At 38.0% G+C, this 17,731-nt stretch overlaps 1 protein-coding gene across 8 annotated transcripts in view; it reads right to left on the reverse strand.

Moving 5' to 3' along the window:
- TANK (TRAF family member associated NFKB activator) overlaps nucleotides 1-17,731 on the reverse strand; it is a 96,138-nt gene that overhangs the window by 46,036 nt on the left and 32,371 nt on the right. For all 8 annotated transcript variants that reach the window (NM_001192264.1, XM_005202471.5, XM_024976823.2 and 5 more), the window contains exon 2: nucleotides 6,761-6,908. In NM_001192264.1, the coding sequence (NP_001179193.1) occupies nucleotides 6,761-6,859 (99 nt within the window). In that variant the 5' untranslated portion in view covers nucleotides 6,860-6,908. The remainder of the gene's footprint in view (nucleotides 1-6,760; nucleotides 6,909-17,731) is intronic.

The following is a 17,731-nucleotide window of genomic DNA, read 5'->3' on the forward strand; positions in this document are numbered from 1 at the left end:
TCCCACATCTCTTGCACCACATGTTCACTGCAATCCCCTCCCTGCAGTTTCCATATGTTATGATGCCCACCACTGCTTTCCACAGTTGCCAGTCTGAGACCTAAACTATGCAGTCATTCCCAACTCCAAGCTTCAATTCAGATTAAGACAGAAAACAGTCCCTTGGGTAGTCCACAGACTGGCCAGGATGTTTCAAAAATGTTCCACTTTGCTTCTTCCTTTCTTCCCTCCTGAGGGAATCAGGAATTAGGCTGCTTCCTTCCAAATGAACAATGCCATACTGGGGATGAGGTGGGTCAAGGGTGAGTAAAATGCTGTTAAATTTTCTCTATTTTCAAGGTAGGTTTTTTTTGACTAAGTGTTTGCTTTGTTGCCATACATCACAGACTGATTTCCAAAATTCCTAGAAAATTTTTTTCAGTCTGTTTATTTGATGTTTTTGTGGAGAATCAGGGGATTGGAACTTCCTACTTTGTCACCTTGCTGATGTCACTCAACAGACCAATTATTTTAAGCTTAACGTTCGGAAGCACAGCCAAGGTCACTCAGAGTACAGCTCCTGGGGCCTTTTCAGAAGGCCAGGCGACTTCTCCAAGGTTATTTTCTTGCTTCCCTTCTTCCTTTGCTCCTCTTTCTTAGTACGTCCTTCTCCTATCACTCCAAGTATCATCTCTACAAAGATGATTCCTAAATTTGTACTTTCAATTGGTACTTTACTTCAAAGACCCATAACTCAATAGTCTGCTGATAATTTTCCCCAATGATCTTCTAATTCTTGAACTCAAAATATCAGATAAAACCAAGTAACTTCCTTTATCAAAATCAGCACTCTCTTTTTCTGTGCCTGTATCATCAATCTTCCATTTATCCAGGCTAAAAATCTTGGAAGTGATATTTGTTCTTATCTTCTCATACTACAAGTTTGAGAATGTGTATATATCTTATTACTAAAGATTATGAAAGGAGAATACCTAACTTGCTTGAACTTTTCAAAGTTCAATCTCACTTCTGAGAGTAGACAGATAAGGAGAAATTAGTGATTTATACTTGGTACATTTGAGTCTATAATTAAAAAAAATAAATGCTCCATAAAATAAAATCCAAAAAATGTCAAAAGGACGTATAAATGTTTTCTCACAAAAATGTTTTGGAAAAATGTTCATTTTTTAAAAAGTAATGAATGTGATCAAATTTCTAAACTCTTATTTCATTGTACTTATTTCAATGTAATGGCCAATAAAGTTGAATTTTAGCAAGTCTAGCATCTCACGTTAAAATGGGAATAATTATGTTGTCTCCTAATAATTATAGATGCCTCTGTAACCCCCTCATATAAAGCTGTCTAGTGTTATGTCAAACAGGGATTGGGCAATGGAGTTAGATGCAGGAGAACAAAAAGGTAAGTCATTTGCTTCATTATTGCCACTTCTGGGCCATTATTCCTTTCAACTTAAGCAAAAAGCTATTCACAAGGTATTTTAATTATACCAGTCTCTCCTCAAAACAGTTATCTTCCAAGACACTAGTCACTTCCTTACATTCAGGAATTTTTGCTCTTTCCTTCACAATATCACTCTAAATGTTCTTAAATCTACTACCATTCTAGGAGAAGTGCTCTAGTCTTCATTTAAGAGTTTCCTGAATTCCTCAATCTCATTCCAGCTATCCACTTTCATGGCTCATTATGAAAACAGATGATACTAAACATCAATCTTTGCTCAACGACAATAATCCATCCTTTGGACTCACATTCTTCTACTCCCTCTGTATCTGTCCTCTCGCTTCATGAACAATTCATCCATAAACCCTCTTTTTGTTCTTAGTCTTAGACTCCTCCTGGATTAGCTTCTTTCTGATTTTAGCTTATATCTCAAAGCACATAACTTCAATTGCTTTTGTATGTACTTTCTGGTCACCTAACCAAAATTCTTTCACTTTAACTCTACAATCTCTTAATCTTGGATCTGGCCATCCAATTACTTCTACATCAAGAAAGCTGCTGAAAGAATAACCAGCAAACATTGATTGACATCACCAAAACTTCATGATAAAGGCTGGATGCCACATTTTTCTTCTCTCACTTAACTGAAGCTTTCAAGTCTTTATTATCACTTTCAGACTATCCTAAAATCCTAAAATCATTTCACTCAGTAGATGATCTTATCTTGTATTTCACAGGAAAAAAACGGACTCTCATAAGAAAATCCACTCTTTTTTTGTTTGATTTTTTAAATTGAATAAATTTGACATATAATATTATGTAAGTTTAAGGTGCATAGTGAGTTACTTTGATACATTTATTTTGTAATACTATTGTTGTAGTCATACTTAACACATTAAATAATTATACAATATTACTGTTTATATCATTATAACATGCATTAGATATCCATGGCTTATTTACTACTTGTTATAAATTTAAACAACATCAATCTTCTCTGCCTCTCTCTGTCTCCCAAGTAACCACCATTTTACTGTTTGTTTTTTTTTTTTACAGGTTTGACTTTTTTTGGATTCCAGATATAAGTAATACATGATAATTCCTTTGAACTTCCTGCCATCTCCACTTCTTCCATACAAACTTATTTTCCTTTGAAGCTATTTTTCTCTCTTGTACCCTCCAATTCTCAGAGGAATGTGTGTTTCTTCATGTTCAGAGTAAACTCCTTAACCTATTTCTGAATCTCTAGCAACCAACTAGTTGGCCATATTTTCTTCCTCTTCCTTTTCTGTTCTTCAAATATCCCTTCACCCTACACATTATAATTCGGAAATGTACACACTCGGGACTATAATGAAATTGTTGTTCTATAATCTGTATCTATAATCTCCAATTCAGGACATTTTCACCTGTATGTCCCGAGGTAACCAAATGATTGCCATTCATTTTTCTTTAGTAAACTGAAATGTAATATTCAGTTCAGTTCAGTCACTCAGTTGTGTCTGACTCTTTGTGACCCCATGGACTGTAGCATGCCAGGCTTCCTTGTCTATCAGCACCTCCAGGAGCTTACTCAAACTCACGTCCATTAAGTCAGTGATGCCATCCAACCATCTCATCCTCTGCCATCCCCTTCTCCTCCCGCTTTCAATCTTTCCCAGCATCAGGCTCTTTTCCAATGAGTCAGTTCTTCGCATCAGGTGGCCAAAGTATTGGAGTTTCAGCTTCAGCATCAGTCCTTCCAATGAATATTCAGGACTGATTTCCTTTAGGATGGACTGGTTGGATCTCCCTGCAGTCCAAGGAACTCTCAAGAGTCTTCTCCAACACCACAGTTCTAAAGCATCAATTCTTTGGCACTCAGCATTCTTTATAGTCCAAATCTCACATCCATACATGACTACTGGAAAAACTGTAGCTTTGACTAGATAGACCTTTGTTGGCAAAGTAATGTCTCTGCTTTTTAATATGCTGTCTAGGTTGGTCATAACTTTTCTTCCAAGGAACAAGCGTCTTTTAATTTCATGGCTGCAGTCACCATCTGCAGTGATTTTGGAGCCCCCCCAAATAAAGTCTGTCACTGTTTCCATTGTTTCCCCATCTATTCGCCATGAACTGATGGGACCAGATGCCATGATCTTAAGTTTTCTGAATTTTAAGAAATGCAGGGTTTTAAGCCAACTTTTTCACTCTCCTCTTTAACTTTCATCAAGAGGTTCTTTAGTTCTTTTTGCTTACTGCCATAAGGGTGGTGTCATCTGCATATCTGAGGTTACTGATATTTCTCCCACCAATCTTGATTCCAGCTAGTGCTTCACCCAGTGCAGCATTTCTCATGATGTATGTAATGTATGTATATTAACAGGTGGGCTTCCCCGATGGCTCAGGGGTAAAGAATCTGCCTGCAATGCAGGAGACACAGGAGATGAAGGTTTGATCCCTGGGTTAGGAAAATCCCCTGGAGAAGGAAATGGCAACCTGCTCCAGTATTCTTGCCTGGAAAACTCCATGGACAGAAGACCCTGGCAGGCTACAGTTCGAAGGGTCACCGGACATGACTAAGCACAGGTATATAATTATATACTTATATATAATAAAGTGCAAATTGATGGTTGCCACTTATTTTTATACTCCTGATCTTACACCACTGCTTAGCACCAGTATGTTTGTTGAGCCAATTCCACACTACTCTCTATCCTATCTATCCTCTATCCCACTGTCAGGAAGACTTTTCTAAAGCACATATCAAGTCCTTCAATATATTTTGAATGAATAAGAATATAGTACAAAACTACTTAGTTATAACCATCATGATAAGGCCCTAATCTATCTTCACAGATGCTTTTCCTGTACTGCCCTCACTTCTGAGTTTTTACTATATATATTTCTCCCCTGCTTTCAGGATCCATCTTCCCTAATTTGCCCAGCTCCTCCTAATCTTGACTCAAGGGGTGGGCTTAGTGGTAGGCTTATGACCTGATCCTCCCAGAGTGAGTTAAGTGCCTCTTCACTGTGCTCACATGTTATCCTGTACAGATCTCTACTACAGCACTTAGCATGCTACAGTAATAACTACTGATCTTTTTTACTTATTGAAAGTCCTTAAGGACATAAACCATATTTTATTTTAGTATTCTCAGAACCTTATTAAGAGCTCAGTACATAGCAGACACTCAATAATGTCTCTTAAATAAATTCAATGTCTAGAGTTTAACATTTTTTCTTCTATTTTTGAGAAACATAAAAAATATTTTCCTTTCCCCTCTTTAGGATAAGTGCCATAGTGAATAAAGGTTTCTTCCATGGCAGAGATTGAATTATACGAGTTTTCAGTTGCTTATTACTGGCCAGGGCAGAAAGATCAGGAGACAGAGAAATACCTGTCTCTGTCTTATCCCAAGAATATCTCAATATTCCTATTCCCTTATTCTGTATTTCCCAATGTTCCTAGAATAGGCACAGCATTGTTGAAGTTTCTTAATGAACCTAATGAGAAAATAAGAATAAAAGGTGGGAATTCTTGATACTCTTTTTAAAAAGTGATTATGCCTTATACATGAATTGGAAAGGAAAACAAATCCAAATTTTAAACTTCACTTCAATAATTGAGAAAGTGTCTGTCATTATCCTATCTCTGTTTCTCTTATGCACCCCTACTGAAGATCTCTAGACCATTAAATTTACCTACATAACTGGGAGTATTCTTTTGTAAATCAACATGAGAATCACAAAAAAAATGATAATTTTTGAGAAATGGAGTGCAGTAGGTATAACACTAGTTTTACAGTAGCTGTATCAAATAGAAAGGAGAAAGGGAATTGCGTATTTCTATACTTATGGAGGAAACTAAGAACTCCATGGCTACCATATTTCTTAAGACTTCAGAATACCAGACGAGTAAAAAAAAATTTTTAATTGAGAGAACCAACATAAGATCCTCTACTTTCAACAGCCTTACAGGAATAATTTAACATAGCAGGCCTTAAGTTATTTATCTTCAGAGAGACCTATTTGCAAGGCTGGCCTCTTGACTGGCATCTGGGAATGTAATCTTTGAAAACATTTCTTAAGTGATAAGATTCTAAGTGCTGTGCCAACCTACTTAGACTACCATGAGATTTATGGTGAATAACTACTTTCCTTCTGACACAGGGTGCCTATGTAACCAAGCCTTAAAAATATCCCAAGCTCTTGAGTCACAAATGGAGTTCCCTGTGCCAAAGCACTGCATATATGCTGGGTGAACTTCTGGAAGCTGGAGAGAGGGTGCACTCTGTATGACTCCTCACAGAAGGGAAAGAGTATAGGAAACCTGCACATGGATTCCTCTAGACTCCACCAGGTGTCTTTTTCCATTAATGATCTGGCTGTGTTTTTTTACTAGTCTCTGTAATAAACCTTAGCTCTGAATATGACAGTTGTACTAAGTCCTGTAAATCCTTTTAGAGAACTGCAGAATCTCTGGGTGTACTGGGGACTCCCAAAACACTAAGTAATGATACTAACTAAGCAGAAACAAAAACAAAAACAAAAACTCTATGATCATCATTTGACAAATGGATATGTTGACAAAATTTTGCTCTTTATTCTGATAGTACAGAAACATAGAAACAGTATCAGAATAAAGGATAGAATTTTAAATGGAATAAATTTAGCATTATAGGAAGTTCATTACCTTATTCTTATTTTTCTCATTTTACTGTAGGTTGGTGAAAACCTTATCAAGGACCATTAACAGACATGCCTAGGAACTACTTAACCAGGTAATTTTTGCCTGGATATACTTTTCTTCCAATTTACTTTCTTTAGAAACTGAAAACACTAAGCAGAAATTTTATGTGAACAGGAGTATTTTAAAAAGCTGAAACTTCTGGTAAGACATTAAAGATTTCACTGAAATAATAGTTTATTTTTAACTTATAGTTAAAGAATAAATTAATAACAAATTTAGTTCCAGGACATTTTAAAATCTGTATAGTCTTCCAGTCAGCCAAGTAACAATATGAAAAAAATGAACAAAAAAACTAGATGAGATAGTGATACTCTGACTTTTAGTTTGTCATTTTACTTAAAAATTATTTATGGAAGATAACATACTTATCTTTCCTCAATACAATTATCTTGAATTCTTTCCATAGGTCACACAATATTCTTTAAAAAGTTAGCAAATAAAAACTTCAAATTTTATCTGTTAATATATCCCTGCGTTTTAGTTCTTCAAGAAGTTCTTTCTTTAGTTCTAAAAATATTTTTTCCATTGCAAAAGATTCAAATTCCATTCACCAGGATAAATAACAACTTTCAACTAAAACCACATACCTTCTGCTGTAGTTCCTTTACTGCAGAATCTCTATCCATGCATGCCTGTCGAAAGGCTTCATAAGCTTTATTGAGTTGCTCGCCAATGTTTTTATCCATTCCTCTATGTCCTGTTGCATCACTATAAATGATGAAGTAAATGACAGATCTGGAAAATAATCAAACAATTTAGATAGCTATCAAGTAGTATAAATCATTTTTAAAATGTGCCTCAAAGACAGTTCTGTATTGTTTATCATGAACATTACAGAATCAAGTACTATAGTTTTTACAAGTATATTTATTTATTTCTTTGGCCATGTCAGGTCTTGGTCTCAGCACACAGGATCTTTCACTGCAGCACACAGACTCTCTAGTTGCAGCGTCTGCGTTCCCGAGCCACAGGCTTCAGTCATTGCGGTGTGTGGGCTTAGCTGCTCTGTGGCATGTGGGATCTCAGCTCCCCAACCAGGGATTGAACCCATGAACCCTTTATTGCAAGGAGGATTCTTAACCACTGCATCATCAAGAAAGTCCCCGTATAAAACAGCTTTATAAAAGCAAAAAAGTCTCATATAAAATCCTGATATTTTAATCCTGGAATATTGTAAAACCTTAACTTCTACAATTTTGAAATATTCTTTATGAATGTTTAAGGAGCAATTAGGGTTCCAGTTCATAAAGATGCTACTTTGCAAATGGTATTCTATAAATTCAAGTTAAAAATGGAAAAATATAAAAGGCCATTTGTTATTAATCTTTTATTATAGAAATGTACAACAGGCTTAGCAATGTGAGAAGGGATTTCTTTTTACTAAATGGACAGTTACCTCCACTTATAAGGTGAATGCTTGCTATACTGAAATTAGAGCAAAATTAAGTAGATAATAAATGTTTGTGGATGGAGTTCACACTGTTGTTATCACACAGCAATTAAAATGTGTGAAAATGCTCTTATTTTAGCACAAAATCTAGGGAAAACTGCCACTGAACTGTACATTAAAAAAGGAAAATCACACCCCGTCAGTCTTACCCCTACTCTATATTAGTTTTCTGACTTCTCTGCTATTTCTGAACTACAGGTAATTTCCTCAGTGGAGGTAATATAGTTTTATCATCTCAATTTGCATTATATCTCTAAAGACATTCCCTGACTCTGAGCAGAGGATCATCTACCTAATGACTGATTTTTCTTGTTAAGTTGTAAAAAACCACACCACGGAGCCTTTTCCTTAATTCTCTGAAAGCCACAGAATAGACAAAATTGTCTATCAGTCACAGGGGGTTTTGGGGATACCAAATTATTTCACACCCTTTATGACTGGAAATCCTTCATAATATCAGTCTCTTTCATAACATCTTTGAGTATACCTGCTTTCCATATTTTACATTAAGATATAATTCATATAAAATAAATTCACCATTTTAAAGTATACACTTCTGTGGTTTTCTGTATTCACAATGTTGTGCAACTATCACCAAAATCTAATCCTAGAATATTTTTATCATCACAGGAAGAAACTCTGTACCTACGAGCAGTTAGTCCCAATTCCTATCTCCTTTGTAACCCCTGACAATCACTAATCTGCTTTCTGACCCTAGGGATATGCTTATTCTGAATGTTTAGAATCATAAAGTATATGCCAGTGTGTCTGGCTTTTTTCATGAAGCATAAAATCTCCAATCTTTAAACATGTTGTAGCATGTAATAGTATTTCATTGCTTTTTATGTCTGAATAATATTCCATTTTATGGATGTACTACATTTATCCATTCCTCAATTAATGGATATTTGGGTTGTTTATACTTTTTGGTTATTTTGAATAAAGTTAGAATTTGTTCACACATATCTGTGTGAACACATGTTGTCAGTTCTCTTAAATATATACCTAGGAGCAGAACTGCTGAGTCAGATGACAGTTATGTTTAACTTTTTGAGGAACTACCATTACAGCCATTTCCACAGAAGCTTTATCATTTTATATTTTCACTAGCAATGCCCAAGAGTTCAATTTCTCCACATTTTCACCAATAATTATTGTCCATTTAAAAATATGTTAGGATCCTATGGGATGTGAAGTGGTAGCTCATCACAGTTTTGATGTTGAGCATCTTTATAGTGCTTATTGGGCATTTGAATATCTTCTTTGGAGAAATGTCTAATCAAATTCTTTGCCTACTTTTCATATATATGTGCATACACACACATATGTACACATATATATGTGTGTGTATGTGTGTATATGTACATCAAATGTCTAGTCAAATCCTTTGTCCACTTTATATGTGCATGTGTATATATATATAATATATATGCATATATGTGCCTATTATGTGCCTGTATGTGCATGCTAAGTCATTTCATTCATGTCCAACTCTTTGCAACCCCATGGACTGTAGCCTGCCAAGCTCCTATATCCATGGAGTTCTCCAGGCAAGAATACTGGAGTGGGTTGCCATGCCCTCCCTTCTCCAGGGGATCATCCCAACCCAGAGATCGAACCTGCATCTCTATGTCTCCTGCACTGGAAGCAGGGTTCCTTACCATTAGTGCCACCTGGGAAGGCATATACACACACATACATACGTGTGTGTGTATATATACATGTGCATGCATGCTCAGTTGTGTCTGACTCTTTGTGACCCCTATGAACTGTAGCCTGCTAGGCTCCAGAGTCATGGAATTTACCAGACAAGAACACAGGAATGGGTTGCTATTGCCTTCTTTCATATATATATATATATATATATATGCATGCATATATATAATTTCCAATATTTTCTTCCATTCTGTAGATTATCTTTTTGTTTGATAGTGTCTTTTGACAAAGTTTTAATTTTGATGAAGTCCAATTTATCTTTTTCTTTTGTTCTTGTGATTTTCATATCTAAGAAACCCCTGCCTAATCCAACCAAGATCACACAGATTTTCACCTATATTTTCTTTTAGAAATTTTATAATTTTAGCTTTTACATTTAGACCTTTGATTTGTATTGAGTTAATCTGTGTAAGACAGTATGAGGTACGGCTCCAGATTCATTTCTGTTTATGTGGCTGGTGAGTTGTCCTGGCATCATTTGTTCAAAAGGCTATTCTCTTCCCACTGAATGCCCTTGGCATCCTTGTTGAAAACCAGCTACCCATACATCACAATGCCCTTAAGTACCCAGGTAATATTTTACTCCTATCAGCCAGTCTTTAGTAAGATACTAAGCACACTCCTACATCATTTTCTAGACGTGTTAAAGAAGAATTTTCAAGGATTTTTTTATGGGGATCAAACTATGGAAACTCTTCAAGAGATGGGAATACCAGACCATCTTGAGAAACCTGTATGCTGGTCAGGAAGCAACAGTTAGAACCTCGTATGGAACAACTGACTGGTTCAGGATTGAGAAAGGAATACGACAAGGCTGTTTATTGTTACCTTGTTTATTTAACTTACACATAGAGCACATCATGAGAAATGCCAGGCTAGATGAGTTACAAGCTGGAATCAAGATTGCTGGGAGAAATATCAACAACCTCAGATATGCAGATGATACCACTTTAATGGCAGAAAGCGAAGAGGAAATAAAGAACCTCTTAAGGGTGAAGGAGGAGAGTGAAAAAGCTGGCTTAAGACTCAATATTAAAAAAACTAAGATCGCGGAATCCAGCCCCATCACTTCATGGCAAGTAGAAGGCGAAAGGTGAAAGCAGTGCCAGATTTCACCTCCTTGGGCTCTAATCACTGTGGCCGGTGACTGTGGCATGAAATTAGAAGACAACTGCTTCTTGGCAGGAAAGCTATGACAAAGCTAGGCAGTGTGTTAAAAAGCAAAGACATCACTTTGCTGACAAAGGTCTGGATAGTCAAGGCTATGGTCTCTCCAGTAGTCATGTATGGTTGTGAGCGCTGGACAATAAAGAAGGCCGAGTGCCAAAGAATTGATGCTTTCGAATCGATGCTGGAGAAGACTCCTCAGAGTCCCTTGGATAGCAAGGAGATCAAACCAGTCAATTTTAAAGGAAATCAACCCTGAATATTCATTGGAAGGACTGATGCTGAAGCTGAAGCTGCAATACTTTGGCCACCTGATGTGAAGAACTGACTCATTTGAAAAGACCCTGATGCTGGGAAAGATTGGAGGCAGAAGAAGACGACAGAGGATGAGATGTCTGGAAGTCATCACTGACTCAATGGACACGAACTTTGGCAAATTCCAGGAGATGGTGATGGAAAGGGAAGCCTGGAGTGCTGCAGTCCATGGGGTCATGAAGAGTTGCGGACATGACTTGGCGACTGAACAACAACATTATGGGGATCACAGTGTTTTTACCTTGTGAAAGAATGAAGTGACTGAAGTAAGTGAAGTCGCTCAGTTGTGTCCGACTCTTCGCGAACCCATGGACTGCAGCCTACCAGGCTCCTCAGTCCATGGAATTTTCCAGGCAAGAGTACTGGAGTGGGTTGCCATTTCCTTCTCCAGGGGATCTTCCTGACCCAGGGATCAAACCCAGGTCTCTCGCATTGCAAGCAGACACTTTACCATCTGAGCCACTAGGGAAGCCCTGAAGCAATGAAAGTGATACTTTTTTAGGCATTCCAGTTAGAAGTCTGTTTTTACTGCTACCTCTGATAGATGGAAAAGATGAAATACTGTTAAGATAATTAATTAACATTGCCAGGATCTCTTAACATACCACAGACACTATGGAAACAGAGTAATAAGCATTAGCACAAAGCTTCATTTTGAGTATTTATTTAGATACTATTATCATTCAAAAAAGGATTTAGGGTGGCTTTAAAAAGCACATGAGATTAAAAGTAAGTATATGAGCAGGAAAAGAAAAATAAGGGTAGGGAGCTATAGGGAGTATAGTATACTATAATACACTCATACAGAAATCAGACAATTTAAGTAGTTATGTGGCTTGATTGCCTAAAACTGTCTTAACAAACTGCAGATGTCATAATAAACTGTCAATGTAAACCACACTTATATTTTAAAATCTGGGACAAACAAGAATCTTGAACTGGGAACTCATCTAGTTTCTTGTTTTATTCCGTCACTGACTGACCGTGGGACCTTAGTTCAGGGCTACTAAATCTTTTTGGACTCAAGTTTCTCTCCCTTCAAACAAAAAAGATGTTTGGATTTGATTTCTAAGAAACTTCTTTGTTACACACCTCTTGCGTCTGTGAATCGAAAAATGCATGTCTGTTCCATCAAGAAGGTGCATTCTTGTTTTTAAAAATGTAAATACAGTACTAAAAATAGCTGCATCATATGCAAGTAAATCATGTGGAGTCTTCATTTAAGGTCCTTGAATTAGATCACACAAACGTCACGACGAAGAGTTACTGAGTAAATTCCACATTCTATTTCCTGAAGTAAGAATGTATGCTGGGGAGATATGATTCAGGTCAATACAACTAAATAAATGATACATTTAATTCCTATCTCACAGCCAAGAAGAAAATTGGGTGTCAGATCAGTGACACTGACTAGAGAAAAAGGAAACAGTCTCTGGAACCCAGCTAGTTAAACTGGACAGATTTCAAATATTAACACCCTGAACTTTAAAGCCACTTGTTCCTCTATTTTTTTAAGCATTTGTTAAGTATAAAATTAATTTCACAATTCAAGAGATAGTCACATTTCAATTACATTTGGGTATCCCTTAAAGTTGCTGGACTCCAAGGAAATGGTTTTATTTATAATAAACATGTCCAAACTCAAATCTAATGGCCACTGTGCTGTGCTTAGTCGCTTAGTCATGTCCAATTCTTGGTGACCCCATGGACTGTAGCCCCCCAAGTTCCTCTGTCTGTGGGGATTCTCTAGATTAGAATACTGGAGTAGGCTGCCATGCCCTCCTTCAGGGGATCTTCCCAACCCAAGGACTGAACCCAGGTCTCCCACACTGCAGGCGGATTCTTTACTGTCTGAACTACCAGGGAAGCCCCTAATAGCCACTACCACCCCCCAAATCCAGAAGGTCCAAGCTAGAGCTGCCGTGGAAACACTCTTTTTAGTTATGGCTTCACTCTTTTAAATGTATTTTCAGGAAAGCCTTCTGTGTTAATTTATTTCTGGGTATGGTTTGCTGGTTTCCTTATACTTACACCTGGAAGAGATTAACTCACTGATGCCCAACACTATAGCTGGGTGGGCAAAACACAAAGCATAGGGCAATCCTCTTGAAGCCAAGGTAGTCTTGTCATATCCACCTCTATTACTCTGACAGTATTTCCTTTTTTCCTTTGGGTACTTCCTGTAAGATGGAAATGGAGAGGGCAGCAAGTTCCTGTTCTACCTTCCAGGTCCAGCAGGTGCTCGCCCAGGAGGAAGCACTAAGAAAACTCATGGGCATCAGGCTGCTTTCTCTTTTCATTGATCCTTGGTGCATAATGAAAGTGTCCTGGAGTAGGAAAGTCAGCGTGCACAAGGGTGATAATTTTATTTTCCCTTGGTAAAATTTCCCAGCTCCAACAAAGATGTATCGACTACAAGGGCCAAATTTTAATTTTATAAAATATATACCATTACTATCCAATTAAATGAGAAAAAGTAAAGCACGTGTTTGCTGAATGCACGTAAGGCACTGTGCGGGATGCAGCAAGGAGCTTTAGGGATAGTGCCACCTTAGTTTTACGTGCCTTTTACGAAGTTTTTTCCCACCAGTTCTTCATTTCTTATTACTCATATTTCAATTTGACTGACAAGGCTCAGAGGAGTTAAATGACCCACGTATAGCTACAAAGCTATAACTGAGGTGACTAGGACTAAGTTTCTGAAAATCTTAGTTCAAGGATTGCTTACTACAGCTGCAAAATATTCTCCCAGGATGCCATGATGGATATTTCATTCAATAAAACAAAAAACAAAGCCTGGGCTTGGCACCACTGATGTTCTCACCACTGTGATAACAAAACAGACACGAAACCCACCCCCATGAAGACACCACTAGCTGTAATTTAAAGAATATATATGAGTACCTGAATATATCTAAAGGCTAGAGTTCGGAAAGCAGAATGCTCACATCTAATATTTATGAGGTTTAGGAAAGGCTTTGAGAGGTAGATGTCATCTGATTTGGGTTCTGAATTATAAGTAGGAATGATTTCACCCATTCCTTTTAATGACTATCAAATAGCAGTCATCCTTTCTAAAACAGGTTCCTGGTAGCTATAAAGACGTTTTTAGTGCTATATAACACTCATTTGTCACTAAAACAGGCCAGGATTATATGTATTTCTTGTGCATTGTCTAGCCTGAACTTCCAGATCAGAACAACTCTGCAAACCTGAGACAACTGTTAAGTATACCACTGACAGTTACTTAGAGAAATGATGACCTAGGCTAGTGTTTGTCCTACGAAACTTGAGATGAAGCAATGGTGGTTTTGACATCAAGGGCAAGTCCTGCCTCCTCTGGACCTCGATTTTCCTTGCTTTTAAAATGAAGGGGTTAAAGATATCAATACAAGATGGTCAATACCAAAATCAGATTGATTCTATTCCTTGCAGCCAAAGATGGAGAAGCTCTATACAGTCAGAAAAAACACCACCAGGAGCTGAGTGTGGCTCAGATCATGAACTCCTCATTACAAAATTCAGACTTAAGTTGAAGAAAGTAGGGAAAACCACTAGACAATTCAGGTATGACCTAAAACCAAATCCCTTACGATTACACAGTGGAACTGACAAATAGACTCAGGGGATTAGATCTGATAGACACAGGGCCTGAAGAACTGTGGATGGAGGTTCATGACATTGTACAGGAGGCGGTGATCAAAACCATCCCCAAGAAAAAGAAATGCAAAAAAAAATGGTTGTCTGAGGAGGCCTTACAAATATCTGAGAATAGAAGCAAAAGGCAAAGGAGAAAAGGAGAAACATATCCATTTGATGCAGAGTTCCAAATAATAGCAATGACAGATAAGAAAGCCTTCCTAAGTGATCAACGCAAAGAAATAGAGGAAAACAATAGAATGGGAAAGGCTAGTGATCTCTTCAAGAAAATTAGAGACATCAAGGGAATATTTCGTACAAAGATGGACACAATAAAAGACAGAAATGTTATGGACCTAACAGAAGCAGAAGATATTAAGAAGAGGTGCCAAGAATGCACAGAAGAGCCATACAAAAGAGATCTTAATGACTCAGATAATCACGATGGTGTGCTCACTCACCTAGAGCCAGACATCCTGGAATGGGAAGTCAAGTGGGCCTTAGGAAGCATCACTACAAACAAAGCTAGTGGAGGTGACAGAATTCCAGCTGAGCTACTTCAAATCCTAAAAGATGATGCTGTTAAAGTGCTGCACTCAATATGCCAGCAAATTTGGAAATCTCAGCAGTGTCCACAAGACTGGAAAAGGTCAGCTTTCATTCCAATCCCAAAGAAAGGCAATGCCAAAGAATGTTCAACTACCACACAATTGTACTCAATTCACACGCTAGCAGAGTAATGCTCAAAATTATCCAACCGAGGCTTCAATAGTATATGAATGGAGAACTTCCAGATGTTCAAGCTGGATTTAGAAAAGACAGAGGAACCCAGATCAAACTGCCAACATCTACTGGATCTTAGAAAAAGCAAGAGAATTCCAGAGAAAATATCTACTTCTGCTTCAATGAGTGCACTAAAGCCTTTGACTGTGTGGATCACAACAAACTGTGGAAAATTCTTAAAGAGATAGGAATACCAGACTACTTTACCTGCTTCCTGAGAAACCTGTATGCAGGTCAAGAAGCAACAGTTAGAACTGGACATGAAACAATGGACTGGCTCCAAATTGGGAAAGGAGTACATCAAGGCTGTATACTGTCACCCTGTTTATTTAACTTATATGCAGAGCACATTATGCAAAATGCCAGGTTTGATGAAGCACAAGCTGCAATCAACAGTGCCCGGAGAAATATCAATAACCTCAGATATGCAGATGACACCACACTTAACGGCAGAAAGCGAAGATGAACTAAAGAGCCTCTTGATGAAAGTGAAAGAGGAGAGTGAAAAAGTTGGCTTAAAACTCAACATTCAGAAAACTAAGATTATAGCATCCAGTCCCATCACTTCATGGCAAATAGATGGGGAAACAATGGAAACAATGACAGACTTTATTTTCTTGGACTCCAAAATCACTGCAGATGGTGACTGCAGCCATGAAATACACTTTACTAGGTAGAATGGAAAAGAAAGTACAGGCTTTGAATTCAGATCTCAGACCTGCAATTTTTCTGGCTATTTACTTAGTTTCTCTGAGTATTAGTTTTTTATATATAGTTTGTAGGTTTATTGTGAAGACTGAGATCATATGTGAAACATATCTGTTAACTGTTTCTCAATATCCATTCTCTGCTCTTCTAGTATTCCTGAATTTTAGCTGATGTGGTCATGTGACTATGTTCTGGTCATAGGCCAGTGAGTGTAACTTCCAAGACAAGCTCTCTTTTTTCCCCCCTTTCCTTTTCCTTTATTGTGTGAGTCACCCGAAACATTGTGGTGAGGGCAATACTTCCGGATGGTGGAACAACAACGGGATGTGGAACGACAGGAATAAAGACGCCTAGGTCCTTGACCCTGTGGAGCTGCTGTATTGACTCTGGACATCTTATACTTTGAACTGTCATACACAAGAGAAATAAAATATCCGTCTTATTGGTTTAAGCCACTGCCATTGGGGAGTTCTTAAAAGAGAAGCTGAGCTGTATCCCAACTGGAATCACATTCAAGACTGACCCAGCACTGAAGACACAGTAGGTTCCCTTTTTTTTCCATGGGAAAGAGACAAACTTATATAGTCTTTGCCTTTTTCTCTAATTAGAGCTTATAATTTAGTAAGGTAAAAATACATGAGCTCACCCAAAGGTCCACTCCAGATTTGTGCATTTCACTGTACCTAGGTTTTATCTCAAAGGAAGAAGAAAAGAACTGTTAAGTAAAAGTGTAAGCAGTAAAAAGGTATAATAGAAGGAACAATTAAAAGGAGAGAATTGTGGAAGGCTTCACAGAGGATCTGACACTTATACTGGGCCCTGAAATACGAGAATGATTTCAACAAGTAGAATGAAAGGAGAACGAACATTCACTCTGAAAAAGTAGACGCTCTGAGAAATCACTTCTGCTGCTGCTGCTAAGTCGCTTCAGTCGTGTCCGACTCTGTGCGACCCCACAGACGGCAGCCCACCAGGCTCCCCCATCCCTGGGATTCTCCAGGCAAGAACACTGGAGTGGCTTGCCATTTCCTTCTCCAATGCATGAGAGTGAAAAGTGAAAGTGTAGTCGCTCAGTCGTGTCCGACTCTTTGTGACCCCATGGACTGCAGCCCACCAGGATCCTCCTTCCATGGGATTCCCCAGGCAAGAGTACTGGAGTGGGGTGCCATCACTAGTATAGTGCATTTAGGGACTGGTGGTGAGTACAATATTTACGCAAGTGAGGTATGTATACAGGAAGGATGGAGAGGTCAGGGTGCTGAGACAGGATAGTTGGGGCCACCACATATGACTGTCCTGCACTGAAAAAACCCTATGGGTCCCAATCATGTAGACCATAACTGGAATGAAGCACCCGGCAGTTGCAGAGTGTACTAACTACATGAACTGTACACAGCAGACTTAGATATGGCCAGACTGCAAGAGACCTTGAATGTCACTCTAATTTTAACCTGCTGACATTAAGGAATTTTCAAGCAAGAGATGAATATGTTTTAGAAAGATAAAACGGATACCAGCAGAATACAAACTAATGAGGGAGACAAAGTGAGTATATCCATAGCAAACCATTGTTGTATTCTGGTAAAAGCTAAGGGCTTGAACTAGAGTAAGGGAAATGAAAGATAAATGGATTCAAGAGACATTTAAAAGGCAAATTTAACAGGATTCACTGGCCAACTGGATGTGTACAACAGACAAGAAGGAAGCATTCAGCAACTCTGAGAGAGTTGGCCTGGGAAGGAGTCCTAGCATCTGTATTTTAATAAGCAAAGTAACCGGT

This window comes from Bos taurus, chromosome 2, assembly GCF_002263795.3.
Source record: "Bos taurus isolate L1 Dominette 01449 registration number 42190680 breed Hereford chromosome 2, ARS-UCD2.0, whole genome shotgun sequence".
In the NCBI taxonomy this organism is placed as follows: domain Eukaryota; kingdom Metazoa; phylum Chordata; class Mammalia; order Artiodactyla; family Bovidae; genus Bos; species Bos taurus.